This window comes from Dipodomys ordii, unplaced genomic scaffold, assembly GCF_000151885.1.
Source record: "Dipodomys ordii isolate 6190 unplaced genomic scaffold, Dord_2.0 Scaffold140, whole genome shotgun sequence".
Taxonomy (NCBI): domain Eukaryota; kingdom Metazoa; phylum Chordata; class Mammalia; order Rodentia; family Heteromyidae; genus Dipodomys; species Dipodomys ordii.
In genome coordinates, this window is record NW_012267356.1 from 2,450,572 (window position 1) to 2,472,817 (window position 22,246).

At 36.7% G+C, this 22,246-nt stretch overlaps 1 protein-coding gene across 1 annotated transcript in view; it reads left to right on the plus strand.

Annotated features, from left to right (window-relative positions):
• The first annotated feature begins 8,691 nt into the window (after positions 1-8,691).
• The window catches only part of Postn (periostin, osteoblast specific factor), a 32,595-nt gene continuing 19,040 nt past the window's right edge, over positions 8,692-22,246 (plus strand). Inside the window, exons 1-10 of the mRNA XM_013031448.1 lie at positions 8,692-8,841; positions 9,958-10,056; positions 12,601-12,665; positions 14,219-14,376; positions 16,900-17,064; positions 17,896-18,042; positions 18,521-18,662; positions 19,802-20,014; positions 20,501-20,635; positions 21,726-21,874. Of these exons, the coding sequence (XP_012886902.1) occupies positions 8,723-8,841; positions 9,958-10,056; positions 12,601-12,665; positions 14,219-14,376; positions 16,900-17,064; positions 17,896-18,042; positions 18,521-18,662; positions 19,802-20,014; positions 20,501-20,635; positions 21,726-21,874 (1,392 nt within the window). The 5' untranslated portion in view covers positions 8,692-8,722. The remainder of the gene's footprint in view (positions 8,842-9,957; positions 10,057-12,600; positions 12,666-14,218; positions 14,377-16,899; positions 17,065-17,895; positions 18,043-18,520; positions 18,663-19,801; positions 20,015-20,500; positions 20,636-21,725; positions 21,875-22,246) is intronic.

The following is a 22,246-nucleotide window of genomic DNA, read 5'->3' on the forward strand; positions in this document are numbered from 1 at the left end:
TCAGGATGTTGAAGATTTAACAAACAATATCTAACAATTCGTTTCATTGACAGAAACACTTGATCTAGCAAATGTAGACTATTTATTCTTTAACATAATATGATATGTAGACTATTCGTTCTTTAACTCACATAATATAGACAACTACAAAATCATAATTTTAAAAATCTACAAATCATACAGAGAATTGGATATGATTGAAATCTTACAGAATATGTTCTGTGATAACAATGAAATTAGCTAGATGCCGCGAGATAGTGGTTTATGTCTGCCCTAGCTACTCAGGCGGCTGAGATCTGATGACTACACTTTGAAGCCAGCCCAAGCAGGAAATTCTGTGAGACCCTTACTTCCAATTAACCACCCCAAAACTGGAAATGGAGCTGTAGCTCAAGAGTTAGAGAGCCAGCTTTGAGTAGAAAAGCCAAGTGAGAGAGTAAAGTCCTAAGTTCAAGATCAGAACCAGAACAAAAAATTAAAGATTAAAAAAAATAATAACCAGAAACCAGTGTCAATAAGATAGATATACACAAACTATCCATAGGTGCATAAAACAAGATAACTATATGACATCACATTTGTTGCCATAAATTCGTGTCAGAAAATTGTTTCAAATCTACCATGTGTGATAGCATTAAACAGTATAAAATACTTGCTGAATAAACTTCACTGAAAAATGAGTGTTAATTTACAGTTGCAGAAATTATTTGTAACCACTAGAGGTCAGACATTCAAACCTGCAATAGAATTCAAATTTGAAAGTCATTTGATTTCCAATTCAAATTCTGATTTTCAAAAGACTTCTCAATTTTCTTTGAACATTAAGCATCTTCTGCCCTGTCCAAAAGCACGGCCTCAGTGGATAGGTGTTTTATACTCTACTTAATCCAAGCTGTTGTGTTCTGAGGAAAAAGTTCATCCAAGAATTTAGAGAGCTGGGGGGGTTCTTACGCCTTTCTTTCCTTTTTGTAAATTAAGTTTTATTGAAACACTGTCAGTATGTTCACTGTAGTCATTTACTTATGTATTCTCTAAGGTCTGATGCCTTTCTAAATACAAAAGCAACAATCAGGTAACCATTTCATGTATAGCATTCAGCAGATTTCAGTGTGCTTCCACAGTCTCTACGGATTCTAAACCATGAATGATTAAAAGACACTAAAGAAAATGAATAATAGAAATATATGACAGCCTCTGTAGTAGGTTGGGTACAAGAAGAATGGGGAGAGTGAATGGAGAGTGTAAAGGAAGGTGACTATATTTGAAGTACTTAATATGTTTGCATGAAAATAACACTGAGAAACTTATTGAAATTCTTTGAAGAAGAAAGCAGAGGGAATGAGGAAGATTCATAGAGGGGGATTTGAACAGGGGACATTTTATGCATAAATAGCGATATCATAGTGAACCCTCTTGTACAACCAATGTATGCTAACAAAACAAAAGCCAAAAGAGCCCTAACTACTCAGGAGGCTGAGATTTGAGGATCCCAACTCAAAGTCAGCCAGGGCAGGAAAGTGGGTGAGATTTTTATCTCCAGTAAACTACTCAGAAAAAGCCAGAAGTGGCACTGTGGCTCAAGTGTTAGAGCACTAGCGTTGAGCAAAAGCAGCTCAGGGATTATTCCCAGGTCCAGATTTCAAGCCTCACGACCAAAAAAAAAAAAAAAGCAAACTCGAGGAATTCATTATTGTTTTCTCATTTAAAGTTCAAAGTTACTGTAACTACCATTGAAATTGTTCTTTTAGAAAAACCACACAATGAGTCTCTGTACTCATTTAGTTTATTTTCCCCTTCCAACCTGAACTAGTTGTTCACTGGGTTCTAGGACACCAGGAAAGAGGTATAGATTTGGCATGAAGTCCTGTAGCTCACTGAATTCCCCTTTTCCATACATGTGTGTCTCTGGAAGAACAAAAATATAATGAACACTCAATATTTGTTGGTAGGAAATGGAAAATGATCTTTTTCAATTCCCTTGGCATGGGACCAACACAGTACCTCAAGGTTGCTTTAAAGATAAAGCAATCTTAGTGAATGAAAACCTTCATCAAATGCACACATTTTAGAGAAGCGGTAACTGTTATGACTAAGGTTGAGTGAGGAAAGCAGAAGCCCTCAGGACTTAGAAGGATAGCCAAGGAAAGAAAGCTTGGATATTCCACTCAAATCTACACTGGAAATTCCTCAGGGAACACTGATGGCTGCTAAAGTGCCTAAATACAGTGTGTTTAGAATTTAATACGTAAGATTCATTGTAGGAAAGCAGGAGTATTATGACTGACAATTGAGAAAGAAGATCAGGTGTTACTTTTTCTGAAAGGAAGTATGGAACCGCCTAAGATTCAGAGAGAAATTATGTAATGCATTTGTTACATCACACACAAAAAAAGATGAGGACAATTGAAGATTGTGCTAGACATGAGCAGATCAGCAGAGAGAATACCTCTACTTATAAGCCTGGGCCTGAGATTACGCCTATTTCAACGGGAAAGCATCTAAGAAATATGAGTGAATGATTATGAATTATAGTGTTATCACAATTCTGACTATCTTTTCATCAAGCTAAATGTATTGGATGGATGTTAAAATTCAAGAACTGAAAGAAATGGACACTATTCAGTTCTTTGCTTTCCTCTTCCTCTTCCTCCCCCTCCCCCTCTACAGCCTCCCATTCTCCCTCCTTTCTTTCTTCTTTCTCCTTCTCCTCCTTCTTCTTTTCTCTTCCTCCTCCTTCTTCATCCATGCCAGTACTGGAGCTTGAACTCAGAACTTTATGCTCTGCCACTTGAGTCACCCTCTTCTTCTATTGTTTGATAGTTAACTGGAATAAGTCTATCAGATGCCATGTCTGCCTGGGCTGGCTTCAAACTGCGATCCTCAGCTCTCAGTCTTCTGAGTAGCTAGGATTGCAGACATGAGTCACTGACCTAGAGTTCTTATAACTACAACAGTTATCCATGCCTTCATTTTATAATCTGAGCTGAAAGAATATCAATAGCAATTTAATTTATGGACCAGAGAAAGATGATGTCTAGAGTCTTAATTTGAACTAAAACAAAGTTGTCTAGATGCCAATATCAAGAGTGCCAAAGGTAAGATACAAATACTGTATGAACATGTGAGGGGATCAGTGCATGAAATCAGAACCACAAAATGGTTATTTCCCATTGCAGGTTTGAAGTAAAAAGAAAAAACAATCAGCCATAATTTCTTATGTGCCTTTCACTATTCTGGCAGTGTAGGAAGACACAAAACATGAAGCTATTCATTTTTCAACTAAATATATGCAAATGAAAGGACTCGAGTTTTGAACTTTTATCTAAGTTTAAACATCGCTTAATTGTCGGTGCTTTGCACCAGCCTTAAAATTTTTCACAGAAGGGACACATATAAAATAGCTAAAAAATTTTATCTGAATTCTGAATTGATTTTAAAAAATAAAATGTCACTCATAATTTGGATCTTATTCACATATTATCTGCATTTTATTTACATTTATCTGTATTTCCATTTGTTTTATAAAATTAAAACATGCTTGCAGAAACAGTCTGTACTTCAGTTTGTCCACTAGAGGGCCCCAGAGAAACACCAATAAATAGCGCTAATAGAAAACGTTGTCAGTTCCTTAATTGCAAAAGGTAGTCACACTCCCCTCCCTGAGGGTGAAATGATTGTATTGCTTGACTACCTAGTATGAGTCTTCAGCTTAGTGAGCTTTTAAAGGAAGTAAGAATCTAAATGTACACAGAGAAAATGCATACTACCCACATTTATCCTAAAAAGCTTTTGCCTGGCTTTTAAGTGAGTTAATACTAAAAATACATAGTTTGTTGTTTACTTGGGGTGCAGCTTATCATATCCTTCTTGGCACATAATTGCATTATCTTTGATATATTAGACCAGAGAAGGCTTAGAAGTTGCATGAAATAGATTGAAAAATATCAAATTGGGATATCTATCCTGGAATATCCCATTTCCTTTTGACTTTACAATGTGCTGGCACAAAGATCCAAATTGATATATTATTGCCTTTTGGTATTTGTTTATTTCTTTGTTTGTTTGTTGTGCTGGTACTGGGGCTTGAATTCAGGACTTCTCTCTGGTCTTTCCTACCCACTGCCAGCTCTCTATCACTTGGGCCACAACACGTCCAGCTTCAGCTTTTTGCTGGTAGTCTCCTAAATTTCCCTATTTGCGATGGCTTTGAACCTGGATTCTCAGATCTCTGCCTCATGAGTAGCTAGGATGAAAAGCATGAGCTACCAGCACCTGGTTATATATTGCCTTTTTAACCTCTGTAAGTTGGCCTTTGATGTTCAATTTAATTTAATTTGAATGTATATTTTAGATAGAATGAAACACAAAAATTGTAGTTATATTGAGGTCTTAAGACTGTGGATTTGCTTCAGCAAATAATCCCTCACTCAAAAACAAACAAAGACCTTGCACATATTTGGGATTGTCTTTCCTTTTACGGGACTGTTCACCTAGGTGCTGGTGAAGTCTGGAATTCTCACCTCATAGGTGCTGAGGTACTGAGCGATGCTTTTCCCAAGATGGCACTGCATTGGTTTTCTAGTTTTACTGTGCCTTACACGTGTATCTTACTAACCAGGAGCCAGTGGCTTGCACCTGTATTCTAGGTACTCAGGAGGCTGAGATCTAAGGATCAGGGTTCAAAGCCAACCTATGGAGGGAAGTCCATGAGATCCTTATCTCCAACTAACCACTAAAAAATCAGAAGTGGCACTGTGACTCAAAGTGGCAGAGTACTAGCCTTGAGTGAAAAAGCTCAGGGACAGTGCCCAGGGCCCTAAGTTCAAGACCCAGGCTTTTTGTCAGTTCAACCAAAAAAAATTAATTTTTGTGTCATACTATATCTTACTAAGTATATCTTACACACAGGATAGGGGCAGATTGAAGTGGCACTCAGGAACTGTTTCCAAAATCCCATAAACTGTAAATTGAAAATTAGGGAGTTAGAAAAAGTATATCTGGTACAAATGATCACTTTAGACCTTTCAAAACCAAAGAAACACTAATTTTAAAGTATCTGTTCAGGGTTTGAGTATCCAGATTTGTTGATTTCTTAAGTCCATGTCTAATTCTAGGCAGAGTAGGGCAAGGTTCAAGCTGGTTAAAGGAAGCCTGGTATCACAATGACTTCACAGTCTCCAGAGGCTAGGAGGCAACTTGCAAAGAACCACTAGATAACTGGATATTTGGCAAACTGCCAGGTAATTGGCATCCTGATGGCTAGAGACAAATGGTCTTGTCTTTCAGACACATCATTATTTTCAGTTACATAATAAACCATTTCTTCTTTTCATTCATGACTTAACATTTCTAGGTCAGACTTGGTAACCCTGGAAAGTCAGAAATAATTGTCACAAATCCAGACTTTCCCCTGAGTGCTAGGAAAATCCAAGGTCCCACAAGACTTTTGTGGAAAGAAAAAGAAAAAGCTCTGTGTATGTGTATGTGTGTGTGTGTGTGTGTGTGTGTGTGTGTAGAGACAGACAGACAGACAGACAAACAGAAACAGAGAAAGACAGAAACAGAGATAGAGACAAAGAGAGAACTTGACCTTTGATGAATACTCTGAAGGGGAAAATTATGTCTTCCCAAGGCTTTCCCATCTTTCCTTGGACTTTTCTTCCCATGTGCTCACTCAGCCTACCAGACTATTCATGATGGCTAGGGCTCAGTCATCAGCCTTGTATTTCTTCGCACTATTTGGCATGTAATATCACACTTCCCAACTGGCCTCGGCTTCTTGAGTTAATGGTAGTATGAGCCTTACGTCCTTACCTAAAATTTTCCTTCTCCTTGGTTGTTCTCCAATCACTAAATTCACAAGTACTTTATGCGCACAATCTGGCTCTCATTTCCAAGACCCTGTTAGATGTCATTACTAATCCTAACCGTAAATATTTGTTGAGCACTGGGCTGTGATGGCCTCCAGGGGTCTTTGGTAAGTTCCAAACACTTCAATGTTCAGGACGGACGGATGTGAAGCTCTGAGAAGAAAGATTCAACCGTTTCTTTGTATTGTATCAGCCTATAGCGTGCTTTTAATAAAAAACAATCCTCTGTCAAAGGTCAGAAGATTGTGGTCATCTTTTCTCAAGACTGTATTGGGAGGGATGTTCTAGCAGGTGAATTTATTGACATTGGAGTAGAACTTATTTTTGTGAAGACACTATGTTGAAAATGAGGGAGGAGTTGGGGAGGTGGGGAGGGAAGGGATCGTAGGGGGGAAACAAAGAGGGAGTAACAATGCTCAATAGGAAAGGTACTCATTACCTTACTCAAGTCACTGTAACCCCTCTGTACAGTATCTTTACAATAAAAAAGTTTTAAAACATTCTTCTATCCTCCTCTATAAGCAACGGCTGACCACCTGCACTGTGTCTGGTATAAAACTAATTGTGAGATCATGCAAGCCGGAGAAAGACACATGACGTTAGAATGATTCCACTTAGTAAAACATGAATAAGAGATCATTTCTCCCACAAGAAACCAGAGGAAAGGACAGGAACTGACCTTTCATGCTCTCAGCCCTCCTTGTGAAGGATCCCTACCCATTCAGGACCTTAAGACATCAACATTGGAAAAGAAGCCTCTAAGTCACATTGCAGCATGTGGTTTGCTTTCTTAGTCAGCTATTACCTGGCTGCAGAATTATTTTAACACTTGAAAGCAGAGCCCCACAGGGAGGCTAACATACAACTCTTCGGATACTCAGAGGGTCTGTGGCCTAATCAGGTCCCCTCTTAAAGCCCATGCATCTGGACGGTGTGGCGAGTTCAGTCAGAATGTCTCTGCATCACCAGGGAGAAAACAGTATCCATGTGCTGCGCACTGGAAAACAAGAAACTACCACAAAACATACCGGAACTGAACCACACGTTCAAGCTGAGAGGTAGTGAAATGTGTCTCTTTGAGGAGGTAAATGATCACGTTCAGCCTAATGTTGATTTCTGACATTCAGATTTCTTTTAGGCAAAGCTTTCTTTTTAAATCCTCTCTCTCAGTCTCTCGCTCTCAGTCTCTCTCTCTTTCTCTCTCTCTCCTCTTCTTTGGTAGGTCATGAGGCTTAAATTGGGGGCCTGGGCACTGTCCTTCAGCTCAAAGCTAGTTCCTAGTGCTCTACTAGTTGAGCTACAGTGCCATTTCTGGTTTTCTGGTGGTGAATTGCACAGACATTGCTGCCTTCTTCAAACCCTGATCCTGAGATCTCAGCCTCCTGAGTAGCTAGGATTACAGGCTTGAGCTGCCAACACCTGGCTTATCTTTCCTTTTTGTAATGAATATTTTTATTACCTTTAGTCCTACAAAAGAGTTGCCATTCAACAAAGCAGTTTATGAATACAGTGCATTGTGATCAATGTCACCCTTCCAACATTCTCACCCACCCCTCCCACACCATCACTTTTCTTAATTTTTAGGATATATATTGGGTTGATTTTTGCCATTTGCCAACAAAGACATTTATGTATATTAAATGCAACTTCTGTGTCATCCACCCACTTTCCCTTATTTTTCTCAATTCTCTGATTGTATACAGTGAATCAGTCTCCTTTTTCCCCTTCATTCACCTATCCCTCTCCTCTTAACCCTACCATGCCTTTTGTAAGAACCCATTTCCTGGTATGCTTAAATAGTATAATTCTTCCAAAAGACAAAATCAAAGCCCAAGATCCAATGCTTTTAACATTTCATGGGAAAATGATAAAAAATAAAATAAAATAAAAAGCCCCGTTGGTTGGGAATTCCAGGGTGAAGCATTAAGAGACTTTAGTTGTTCTGGATAAAATAACAAGAAGGATCCTCTTGGCAATAGCCCTACTTCTAAATATGTATTTAATTATCCCATTACTTTTGGATTAGTAATACTTGTATGTAATCGGGGCTGCTGTGGTATGGTCTGGTGGTTATCAGTTCAATATTCTGCCTGGAGAAACTCCACATCATGTGAACTATGTAACATAAAAAAAAAAAAGCAACAAGGCACAAATGTCTTTTTCTCCCAGCTTTACTTTAGGGAAACATGCCAAAAGTAGATGATATATTCCACCCATTCACTGAGGACGGGGAAGAAAAAGGAAATGGGAGCTTTCATTGTTAAAAGGGTTGTAAGGAAAATGTGAACTTTCCCATATGCTTTGTCAGCAACTTTAACTTCTGATTTCATAGTCTCTGCAAGTTTTAAAAACTTGCACAGTTTAAAAAAAATTAGTTCGTCGTATCTTTTGTAGTTATCAGATTGAACATTGTTTCCAGAGGGAACATTCACCTTGCGATTGTTGTGTGGAATGGCTGTGACAACTGTGATTTAAAAAGAAAATCAAACATTAATGTCACTTCAGACTATTCCATAAAACAAAGACAAAAGCATGTCCATAACAAACTTCTAATGTACTACAGGATCTGGCTAAAATATGAATGTGCCACAAGTGGCTGTTTTTCATGCGATTAAAAATAAAATCTCTTCTTTACAGTGAGACAAAAAGCAACTCAGAGTCCTCAGGAAATAGAAGAAACTTAAACAGATTTTCTCTCTGGCAGCTTGAAGTTGCTAATGTTTCTTGGAAAGCATTCAGATTCCCAGGTTGATACACACAGCGTCCCCTCCCACAGCCCTGCCATGTATATAAACTCTGCTCTCCAAAGCCCATTGCCAGTTCTCTTCGAGGATTAACTGGAGAGACTAAAGATGATTCCTTTCTTAGCCACATTTGCTCTGCTCCTGCTGTGCACTGTTAACCCTGCAGTTGCCAACGGTTATTATGACAAGGTGTTGGCTCACAGCCGGATCAGGGGCCGAGATCAGGGGTAAGTCATTGGCTTGTTTGATATACTTCTTCCACCTTTACCTTATTAGATGAACAAGACTATATACAGTCCCTTATATGTATACTTCAAAGTGTGTTTTTCTACTTGTTCATGGCGCTGAGAGGAGCAAATAATGACTATTTTATGATTTATATTATATATTTTAAACCAAATTTTATTTGTTTTATTACCAAAATACCTTGAAGTATTACTGCTTTATATTCACTGTTCACCTAATGAACAAAAGGCATTCCTTTACAATTCAGTTTACTTGTGTTTTCAATTCTTTCCAAAATTCTGGCATGGAATTTTCAAACTTAAAGTATCTCATGTTAGAGACAATCATGTGAAGAGCTTTGAAATAGCTCCTGCAAATGTCAGAGCACATTTCATGTAAATTAAATATGAAGGTTAAATACCAGGCAATGAGACTAGTTCTCTTCCTTACATGTCTGACACTACTCACTTCAAAAAGTGACTAGGTATGACTTAGACCTGACTAAGTAACTTTGCCAGGCCCTTAGACTTTAGTGGATATGGACATTTGTTCCTTTGTCTCACAGTAAAAAGACAACTTCCAAATTGTTAAGAGAAAAAAAAAAGCCCACATTTAGAGCTGTGGGAGAGGATGATTAGACTTACTGCTTCCATTCACAGAAATATATCTTCCTTTATGCATCTCTCTTGTTCAGAAGTTAATTGGAGTACCGTTATTTCTGTAACTACCTAGGAAATTAGAGAGTTAGAATATCTGTGCATAATAAAACTTGGATCTTTTGATCTCACATTCCCAGAGAGTCTGAAGTCATCCTCATCCTCCAAATGAGTTTGTGTTAAAAGACACATTAAAAAGTATGTGTGAGTATTCCACGTAGGTTAACTTTTTGAACTATTTGGTTTTTGGCTCTCAGAGAATGATTTCTTCCACCACATGTACATCCCCATAGAATTCAGCAGGATTGGACCAGGAATTAGAATTAGATTTGTTCCACCTAAAGCTACATCTTTAAAAATTAAATGCATAAATTAACTTTTTTTTAAAAGCATCTGAGTAATCACTATGAAAATGTAATCTCCATTAGAACATTAATTCTTTCTCTACCCTCCATTTTCCAGCCCAAATGTCTGTGCCCTCCAACAGATTCTGGGCACCAAGAAGAAATACTTTAGCTCTTGCAAGAGTTGGTATCAAGGTGCCATCTGCGGGAAGAAAACGTAAGTCCCATCTTTCTTACCTGCCAGTTCCACGGATAACAATGATTTACATGCTTCTTGTTGAGTATATGCATATATATATATATATACATATATATGTATATATATATATATGTATATGTATGTATATTTGAAAATACTTCCCAAATTGCCATCTTTTAAAAGAAGAGATCAGATGGATGCCGGTGGCTCATGCTGTAATCCTAGCTCATCAGGAGAATGAGTCTGAGGGTCATGGTTTTAAGCCAGCTCAAACAGAAAAGCCTGGTTAATCTCCAATTATCCATCAAAAAGCTAGAAGTGGAGGTGGTATTGCTCAAGGGGAAGGACAGCAGACTTGAGCCAAAGACTACCAAGAGCATAAGGTTCCAAGTTTAAGCCCTACCTGGTACCAGCGGGCATGCACACACACACACACACACACATACACACACACACACACACACACACACCAAAAATAATGGAAAAAGGAAAAAGAATCATATATAGATAAAGAAACTTCCTCCTGCACTTCTACTAGTGGAACTCAAATTTCTCCCCAAATCCACATGTGTTAGAAGCCACACAGAGGTAAATCACATGACAATGTGCTTTCCTATGAAATCAGAATGAAAGACAGGTTACGCTGCCTCTCCTCTTTTCTCTTCCTTCTCCCCCTTCTTTTATATTCTAGTTGACACACTTGTTTATTCTACCATAAATATTGATGGGAAAAATAAAAGTGCAGGAGATATAAATGGCAAGAACTGCTTATGTGGTCCAAATTGGTCACAGGTAGTGACAGGTAGGATAGGTAGCTAAAGCATAATATCTATATATCATCTATCTATCTATACCTATATCATCTCCCTATCTCTATCTAGCTCTGTATCTATAGCTATACCTATCTATCCACATCTCTATCTATCTATCTCTATGTATCTATGTATTCTTCTAAGAAGAAATACAGTCTTAGCTGGGTTATGAATCCCAATAGCAACCTAAGTCTAGGAACCACAGGATTTGGCATCTGGTATTCATTGACTTCACAGATTTGTACCGGATTTTAGTGGGGGAGAGGGTAACTGGAGCTTGCACTCAGGGCCTGGGCACTGTCCCTTCACTTTTATACTCAGGCTGGCACTCTACCACTGAGCCACATTGCTACTTCTGGTTTGTTTGTTAGTTAACTGGATTTAAGAGTCTCATGGACTTTCTTCCCTGAGCTGGCTTGGAACCATGATCCTCAGATCTCAGCCTCCTAAGATCTAGGATTTAGGATACAGACACAGGCATGAGCCACTAACACCCAGCTGGATACTTTTTTGACCTAGACATTGTTCCTACTCACTTGCAGACATCTGCTAGGCTTGTGAGTCATTCACACACTTATTCTGCAAGTCTGTGTTCACAATGGTATTCCCACCCTTCTAGTCAGCCTTCAGTTGGGAACTCTAAGTCTCTAGATTCTCCTTTGTTCTTTCACTGTAGAATATTGTAAGACATATTTGGAATACACACTAATTACAAAAGAAAGGGCATGCACTCCAAATTTTTAGGGGGAAAAATTTTATTGCATCCTTCCTGGAAGCTAAGGAATATGCTGTAATCATACTTTAACTATCTAATTATATTAGAAATGCCAAAGTTTATGTAGAACATAAGCCAAGATTCTTTCTTGTGTTCCTTTAAAAAAAAATCCTGCTTCAAAGTTTGGCCTCTTACCAGAAATGTAACAGTGTCTCCTTTGTTAAATTATATTAGCGAATTTTCCCCAAGCGTTTTATTTTCACAAGCACTTTACATCTGAAGTTAACGCAAAGGCTACTTTCAGATAACCAGAGAAAACACTGACAAGAAGAAGGCCTGGCTTGCCAACTGCTCACTTCTCTTACAGTTTCCAGAAACATCTTTAAGACTTTGTATATCTGTTGACAAAATTGTGTGCCTTCTGATTGAACTGTTGCTTTGGAAATTTTAGGGAAGTAATGAGAAAGTCTAATGAGAAACAAGAACTGTCCTAGATTTAATATACTGGGCACAATATATATTGGTCCAGTAACAAAGTTCTCTAAAAATGCCCTATAGAATGGAAGTGCCATTTTCCATTGCTGTTCTATGAAATTTTGGTTTCTATTCCAAAAATGAAGGTAATAGAAAATAATACAAATGAAACAATAAGTTTCTCTCTTACTGCAGAAAAAAAGAATTAAGAAATTTTAAAGCTTATATTAACATAATGAAATTTCATTGATCATTCAAATGACGTAACATTATTTATCTGCATTAGAAATCAAATTTTGTAGAGTATCACCACTCCCCTGTGAGCACAAACTATTGATACTGAATCCATCTCTAATAGTTGAGACATCTTTCTACCAAGTAGTGGGATTAAGATTCTAGAATATTTCCCCTTCAGAGAGAAGTCAAACTAATATAAATATATTGGTCCCAGAATATGGGAATAAAACAAAATCGTAGAAATAAATGGTATACGTGTAAGTTCACATTGAATGTATCGTAAGCATTTATCCATTTTAATGTTTCTTTTCTCCCAACATATAGGACCGTAACATATGAATGCTGTCCTGGTTATATGAGAATGGAGGGAATGAAAGGCTGCCCAGCAGGTAAAAAAAAAAATCAAACTAAATTTTCTGAATTAAGTGAGAAACTTGTCTTGTGGGAGAAAAAAAAGTTGAAAGAACAGGTAGAGAAGTCACTTGTATGTGTGTGCATCTATGTAGCACCATCATAAATCAAAGTTCTCCAACTCTTTGTCCTAATTATGTGTTTATTATAATGATAAAGTATTGTTACACACTCAATGTTGGATAATACAGAAGAAGCCTAATTTGAATCTCAGTGTAAAGTAGTTCAATTGTCCCTCAATAAAAAGTCTCTACAAAAATCCCTTTTGTAAGCCAGAAGCCAGTGACTCATGCCTATAATCCTAGCTACTCAGGAGGCTGAGATCTGAGGATTGCAGTTCACAGCCAGCCTGGGCAGGAAAGTCCATGAGACTCTTATCTTCAATTAATCACAGAAAAAACTGGAAGTGGTGCTGTGGCCCAAATCTTAGAGCACTAGCCTTGAGCAAGAGGAGATCAGGGACAGCACTAAGGCAGAGTTCAAGTCCCAGGACTGGCAAAAAGAGAAAAGAATCCTTTTTTGTTGGATTTGTTTACAACCATGGCCCTTGCTACTTAGCAAGGTAACATCTTCCCTAGTTTGAACAGCTGTCAACTAGAGAAGAAAATAGCTTATACATTCCCTCTGGAATTTTAGACATTTAAATATTAATTCTGTCATCTCATCTAAGACTCTGAACAAATGTAGTAACTATTTCCTCCTTGATGGGTGTTCAAAATCATACCTTATCAGATAAGGTCAGAATAATAAGCTGGATGCACACAAAAGATATATCTTTTCAGATTAGCATTTAAACATTAGTCTCTTTGTCACTCAGAATAAACATTCTGAAAGTGTTACTTTCCTCTGTTTTCTTGATAAAATCAAAATGAAAAGAAGCTGATCAATATATTGCCTTTTAAAAACCCCAAATTTAAATAATGATCAAATGACTTACTATCTTCTAATCAGTAAGATAGAAATTGTTACCTTTGCCCTCATCAAAGAGAGCTTTGTTCTTGTTTTTTTTGCTTTTGTTTTTGTTTTTGATAAATAGAGATATCTTCTAACAATTAGTATTGCCAATTGACACCAAAAGAGACTAAATGTTGATTCAAAGGGATAGTTTTAAACCAATTTTTCTCTCAACATATATGATAAAAGAAATAATAATTTAGGAGTGGATTACAGTACTTAGCACTAAAAAGAAAGACTTTCTCTACTGTAAAAGTGATATATAGAGGGGGTACAGTTACATAAGTCAGGCAATGAGTAGATTTATTTTTGAACAGGGTCACCCCTCCCTCATGTTCTCCCAGTTTTTCCCTTTCCAACCCCTTTCCCCTCCCCAAGTTGTAAAGTGAGTATCACCGTTGAATTCATTCACCATTTGTCCCACTGTTCAGAATTCCTCTAAAATGGCTGATTCATGGAAATGTTATTGCTGGAATTATTAATTAGATGTATGTGGCGGGTGTAGAATTCAAGTGATTGGAGAAAGATATTCTGGAAATATTCTCCTAAGCCCTTCTCTGTTTCCTGATTCTTTCAGTTATGCCTATTGACCATGTTTACGGCACCCTGGGAATTGTGGGGGCCACTACAACCCAGCACTATTCTGATGTATCAAGACTGAGGGAAGAGATCGAAGGAAAGGGGTCCTACACTTACTTTGCACCGAGTAATGAGGCGTGGGACAACTTGGATTCTGTAATTCCCTATTTTTATTCATATATTTAATGTTTGTTCTTCTCATTTCATTTAAATTGATTAACTTAAGTATTAATAGAAATCTTCTATCTTTCCATTTGCAAATACTTGAGAATATATGAATGCATCAGTTATTGATGAAAGTAAAACACATTCATACAGGCATAAATAGAAATAACTCCCCAAAAGAAATACAGAATTTTTTAAGAGAAATCAAGAAGATTGTAAGCAGGGCTCAATAATAGAGTGCTTGTATAGAAAGCATGAGGTCCTGAGTTCAAACTTTAGTATGGCCTAGATAAACAGATATACAGAATCTAGACTAAAAGAACATTTATTGTTATTGTTATTATTAATATTATCATACTTTATTCCTTTCCTCTTTTTGGTAGTGAAAAATACATGTAACTTCAAATATTTAGTGGGAATGCAAATTAAGAAGCCTAGTGAAATTTGAAATCTATCTAAAGCTATATCATATAGATATAGTTTGTTAGGTGTCCTTAATTATATACAAATATCAATGGCAGTTCAGGGATTTTCATATGTATAAATATGTATACATAGTTATATGAACTGCTGGAATCAATACAGTTGATTTTCAGACATGATGTAAAGTCTAATGTACAGCACACTCAAATGACACAACTATCAAATCTGTAGAACTGGTATACAAATACCTGTTTTCTATTTATAGCTTTTATTTGGTATTAATATAGATTGAAAGTTCCTATTGCTGTCAGATACTTACTCACACATAGGCATATTTCTCTAGCCATTATTTCACCATGTTAGCTATGTGGTTAAAAGCTTGAGTTGTAGCACTCTACCTTATGATTACTCTTCCCCACATCTGTATCTTCTCTAGCTCCCCTTGATGAGTCTTCTTCCCTTCCACAAGAAGACAACATTAAAAAAAAAAAAACTTTTCTGGGAACTCAACTCCACTCTTTTTGTTTTTTTTTTTTGGTTTTTTTTTGGGGGGGGGTCCGGTCGTGGGGCCTGAACCCTGGGCCTGAGCACTGTCCCTCAGCTCTTCACGCTACCACTTGAGTAACAGTGCCACTTCCAGGTCTTTTCTTTTTTGCTTATGTGGTGCTGAGGAATCGAACCCAGGGCCTCAGGCATGCAAGGCAAGCGCTCTACCACTGAGCCACCTTCCCAGCCCTCAACTCCACTCTTTACTTGCACTTCTGATGACTTTAGAGCTTGTAGCTATGAAATGTTTCTTGCTCTTATTTTTTCCTGGAAAACCAAGCCATTTCTAATGTCTATATTCATACCACCTACACCTTGAAGTGAGATGTATTCAATACGCATTCGATGTTCATTCATTCCATAAATACGATTTCTTCTTTTTTCCCAAAATTGGCAGAATCAAACTCAATGTGCAAATTAAACACTGTACATCATTTTCATTTCCCCTCTCTACTTCATACAAACTATTATAATCAATCCTAGCTCATGTTTGATCTATAGTTAATTCTATTAACATTCTTATTTCCACAGAGCTTTGCCACTCAATCAGCTTCTAAATGTCAGTTCTAATTTCTATATTGCAATGTAAAGAACCTTGCAGTGGTTCTTAATTGCCAGTTCCATTTACTCCTTACTCAGGCATTAAGCACTTTTTCATTATTATACTAAATACCTTACCAGATGTCTTCTTCATGTTATCTGGGAAACATAAAAGTGTGGGTTAGCAAAAATGGACAACATCTGTTCTCTCAACACTCATACTACATTAATCAGAGGACTCAGAGTGGCATCAAAGCATTCCTATCCATTTAAGCTTATCTACTGTTGCATGCTTATCTCTAAACTAAGAATAGTTGGCATTTCTCCTTTGACTTCTAAAGCCCTTTATTTTTACCACTGTGCTAAAATCTTGCTTTACTTTTGCCTACTGTAACCATTATGTTAAGATTTCACCTTGCTTACATTTTCCATAACATTGCATACAACACCATGATCTAGCACATAGCATTGATGGTGGTTGAATTCTTGAATTTGTTACTAAATAAGCATAACATCTTTATTAAATCTTGAGTGTTGTATGCATTTTTGTGTTTTTTTCCTCACTTAAAACATTATCTGATAATGTCAGATTCCTCAAGTTTGCCTTGTCAACAATATATTCATTAAAAATTTTGCTTTATCTCTGAAAATACCTAAGCACTCTGAGAGTTTCTGGACACGCATACAATTTAAATTTAAAAATGTCCTTAACCAAAAAAAAAATCCTTAACCAATTCAAGTAATGTCATTTTAAGTATTTTTATCCATTTTACATTGTCAACTATAATGCATTAAGAAAGTAACAAGAAAGTGGAAATAGAGTGATAAACAAAGGAGAAGGTAACAATGCTCAAAAGGAAATGTACTCATTACTTTATTCATGTAACTGTAACCCCTCTGTACACTATTTTTACAATAAAAACATATTAAAAAAAGAAAATCTCAAAAATCTGATAAACTAACACAGACATAAGAAAATAAACTTAAACTTCATTTTTTTTGCAGGATATCCGTAGAGGATTAGAGAACAATGTTAATGTAGAATTATTGAATGCCTTGCATAGCCACATGGTTAATAAGAGGTTGCTGACCAAGGACTTAAAGCATGGCATGGTTATTCCTTCAATGTACAACAACTTGGGGCTTTTCATTAACCATTATCCTAATGGGGTAAGTTTCCTTTGTAAACCATACATTACTCAATTTGTTTTCTTAATTTTGCCTGTCTCTTTTGTATAATGTTCACATAAATTATAAAATTAACATCACATGAAATAGCTATATTAAGACTTCCAAAATACAGGGTATTTTCAATCCAGTTACTGTTTCCTACGAATAATTGTGAAGGATGAATTACATTGGCAGTTCACTAACAGTAGAATTGGATGTCCTAATCTAGGAACATTTTCCTAGTTGATGTGTCTCAAATCATTTTTATAGATAAGCAATAAAGGATCATCAGAGGACATTCCCTAGCTACTAAGTATACTGATTGCCCTTCTCAGGGTTTGGGTCAGACTCGGTGGCAAATTGCCCACAAAATCATAAGATTCTTTCAACAGTCAGATTCCCAGGGACAGAAAATTCAGTATTGAGGCAATAGATAGCAAGTCATTGCAAGAGAACTCATTATCCTGTTGCAATAATTACTTGTCTCTGTCACAAGTTATTTTAGGACGAATTTGAATTATTTATATAACCTACTGACACATTAGAAATAGTTTATGATTATTTCTTTTGAAGAAAGAACAAAAAATAGTTTGGATCATGGTTCTAGATATACTATTTATAGCTCTTACGTCCTGAGCCTGCATGGTTTTCTCTTAGTGGTTTGTGTTTCAGAAATAGCAAAATGCAAGTCAGATTCCACAGTATTTGCATTCAGAATACAGGCTCCTTCATCTGTACTTATTGGGGGGAAAAATTAGGAATGATCATGCTGTTTGTTAGTGGGTAGCTCTGAGTTTCAGTGGATAATTCTGGCTTTACAAATGATTACAGGTTGTCACCGTTAACTGTGCTCGTGTCATCCATGGGAACCAGATTGCAACAAACGGTGTGGTACATGTCATTGACAGGGTGCTTACACAGATTGGTACCTCCATCCAAGACTTCCTGGAAGCAGAAGATGAACTTTCCTCTTTTAGAGTAAGGACAAGGACTGTTTCCTTTTGTATCATTGAAGTCACTCCCTCCCCTTTCCCTGTTAAAATCCAAGAACAACAAAAATACTGCTAAGCAAAACTGATGGGAAAAGTAACAGGTATATTTCATAAGGTGGGAAGATTTACATTTTCTTCAGGAGATATCATCTAACCTGAAGTAATAATGAGTAGGGTATAATTGATCAGTAATGATTCCTTTTGTGTGTCCATCTCAGTTCTTATATGCACTGCTGTAGTTGAATATTGGCAGGATTTTCCCTCTAGAAAACACAATTTGAGGAAAGTTGGAAATGAATGGAGTGTGCCCAAAAAGTAAGGTTGAGATATCTAAAAAGAATGAACAAGGTGTAGATGGAAGTTATCAACTCCCTTATGACTGCTAGGGCAAGTGTGTTGTGATTTTCTTTTTGATTTTTTCAGTGTGCCTGTGTACTGTCTCTAAGATCACATTTGTGTTTCAGACAGCTGCCATCACATCTGACTTATTGGAGTCCCTTGGGAGAGATGGCCACTTCACGCTCTTTGCTCCAACCAATGAGGCTTTTGAAAAACTCCCCAGAGGGGTCCTAGAAAGGATCATGGGAGACAAAGTGGCTTCTGAAGGTAGTACAATGTTTTCCTCCCTGAGAAGCCATCCAGTCCTTGGAGAAGAAGGAGATGAAAAAGAGACAGGTTCTTTTTCAAGAACCAAGAATAGAATCAGCAAAGACTAAGGATAAGGAAAGACAGAAAGTGTGTATTCTGAGGGACACTAAAAATACCTTTAAATATTCAGGTGCTGGTGGCTCATACCTGTAATCTTAGCTACTTAGAGGCTGAGATCTGAGACTCATGGTTCAAAGCCAGCCCTGGGCAGAAAAGCTTGTGAGACTCTTACAATTACAACTAACTACCCAAAAAAGCCAAAAACTGGAGCTGAGGTTCAAGTGGTAGAATGTTAACTTTGACTAAAATAGCTCAGGGACAGAACCCAGGCCCTGAGATCAAGCCCCATTATCTGTACTGTATACACACACACACACACACACACAAATCTTTTTTTAGAAGTTCCTGAAAATGTAGATTGAAAATCTTCAAATATCAATATCCTTAAGATCTCAGTCTTTGTGCTCTTTTGAAAAACTAAGTAGCATTAAATACATATATATTTACATACTCATCTGTGTATATGTATTTATATGTAAATATATCCCTATGCATGTGTGTATATTTATTTGAGGATATAAGTCTATATATAGCATAGTTAAGCCATAGATCCCTCAAAAATCCTCCTAGAAATCATCTTTATTTTGGCTACTAGTAGATACCATCCATAGAGAATTGTCTCTCCTCCAACCTTTACCAAATTCATTGCAAATTACTGACAGGTAGTTAGTCTGTCTCTCAGAAGTAGCTAGTCTCTTACCTCCTGCCAAGCAGAGCTGATTCTGTTGAGGAGTTCATGAGGGCAAGAGGGGTGGAACACATAAACTGTTAAGATGATTAAATCTTCAGCTACTTAAAGATAATAATAAATATGAAGAGTAGTAGTAAATATCTTTAAAGAGAGAGAGCTTTGACTTGCTGGGCAGTACTGTACGACTTGAGTCACAACTTCAACCCTCTCATTCTTTAGGGCTTCCAAACACGTGGTATTTTTTTAGATTCACATATTTTTTCAATGAAACACATCTTTTAAGAGTTCAATGATATTTCCCTTCTTCTTAAAGATGGCTTTTTTTTTCTGTAAATTTCTACACCAGCTCTCATGAAGTACCACATTTTAAATACTCTGCAATGTTCTGAGGCGATCATGGGAGGAGGTGTGTTCGAGACCATGGAAGGAAACACAATTGAGATCGGCTGTGAAGGCGACAGCATCACAATAAATGGAATCAAAATGGTGAACAAAAAAGACATTGTGACAAAGAATGGTGTGATTCATTTGATCGATGAAGTCCTCATTCCTGATTCTGGTGAGCAATAGTTTCCTATTTCCTTAGCTATCAATTATGGTGTCTCATGAGTAAATGCATGCTGAAAAAAATACATGTGCAGTACAAAGAATGGAATGTGAAGCACAAATGCAAAGTGATCTGTGAACTAGTAGAGTAATTAGCAGGAACCCTGGGTAGCTCTGAGCCTTCCATGCATGGAAGGCTGTCTAACATCTACTATTTATAAAGTGCCAGAGTTTTTCTTAGCAACAAAATTTTTTTTAAAAGAGAAATGGTAGACAAGTAAATGAAGAAATCATGGTTCTCCAATGATAGAAAGAAAGTTCTATGGTTATCAGGCTCTCAAAAGGAAAATTGGAACCCTTTTTCCTAAGGAAAGGCAGATCTCTAACTAGATTGATGTTGCAATAAATATCTTAGTGTTGGAAAAGAAGCAAAATTTGATTTACTAATCTCAGGATGATGATAATATCAATGATGCTGTGGTGATGGTTTGTTTTACAGCCAAACAAGTGATGGAACTGGCTGGAAAACAGCAAACTACTTTCACAGACCTTATGGCCCAATTAGGTTTGGCATCTTCTTTGAAGCCAGAGGGAGAATATACTTTGTTGGCACCTGTGAACAATGCATTTTCTGGTATGTGCTGACATTGTTGCTTCTTCTTTCCCTAAAACAGACCTTTGTCCCTTCACCATGAGTATTTGCACTGACCAATAATAGATGTTTGACAAAGTGCTGATTAGTTTGTACATTAGCTACATATACATATACATAGTGCGTATGTATATTCATATACATATACATAGTGTAAATACTACACTGTCTCTATTAAAATGTCCTTCATTTCAAAACATTGCATTTAAAAACTAATCGTAGACTGAGAGTGAAAGTTTGTAATATAGTATTCATTTTTATTGCAAATCTGATATTTCCAGCACACATAGAATGTAGAAAAAGCTCTTAAAAATAAATCTCATTATTGGTTTATTTGATACCAACATAATATTTAGAAATAAATAGGTATATTTTCCATTCCAGTTTGGAAAGTTTAGATATCAAATTATACTTTTAAAATGACATTGATGCACTTCAATATCATGATATGAAATATTGTGCTTTTTCACGTAGTAGTTGATATTGACTGAGAATATTTACATAGTGCAAATTGGTCCCTTTACCAGAAAAATGATTCCCCAAGGAAATCTTTAAATTTTATTATTCATCTTTTAAAAGTCAGTCTTTTATGTTAAATTGTGACATAGAAAATTATTGAGAAAAAACTCAAACTTCTAGAAATACTATTTTCTTCTTTGTAGTGATATTTCATATATTTTGACATGTATAAGTTTAAATTTTTGAGTGCCTTGATTCTATTGCCAGTAATAAAGAATTAAGAAGTGACTCATCGATAATCATTCGTGCAGCTAACAGACATTTAGTTGTCAGAAAAATACTGTGGCCTTTTCCAACGGCCACTATGAAAGTGTGGAGCCCAAGTAGAGATTCAGTCCAGTGTCTAAACTGCACTAAATCATGTTAAAATAATCAGAGGTAATAGGTCACAGAGTTTCCAACTGGTGATCAAATTGCTGGCCTTGAACATTTATTTGACTCTTCTAATGTATAAGTGCTCCACATCAATATTCACTTCATGTTTATCTCATACCTAGAAAAACTCATGTTTCCCATATAAAAAAACATTCTTTCTTCATGAATTTACTCATAGATGATACTCTGAGCATGGATCAGCGCCTTCTTAAATTAATTCTGCAGAATCATATACTGAAAGTAAAAGTTGGACTTAGTGATCTGTACAATGGACAAGTACTGGAGACCATTGGAGGCAAGCAACTCAGAGTCTTCGTGTATCGTACAGTAAGTGAATCAGAACACCAAGCATCCAGATCGGTCCGAATGTCACATGATCCACCCTTGTCAAAGAATTGTCATGACAAATATTTGCCACAATTTTACAAATGTGACTTCAGATAAATGTCCATAGAAAAGTCAGGGAATAAGATAGGCTGTGGGTAAAGTATACTAAAAATATTATGCATTAAAACCTCAGATAATCAGCAGTTATTCCATTAAATAAATAACTTATTTTCTAGATTGTTATTTAAACTCAAAAATGTAATAAAAACTCTTCAATGGGGCTGGGAAGGTGGCTCAGTGGTAGAGCGCTTGCCTTGCATGCTCAAGGCCCTGGGTTCGATTCCTCAGCACCACATAAGCAAAAAGAAAAAG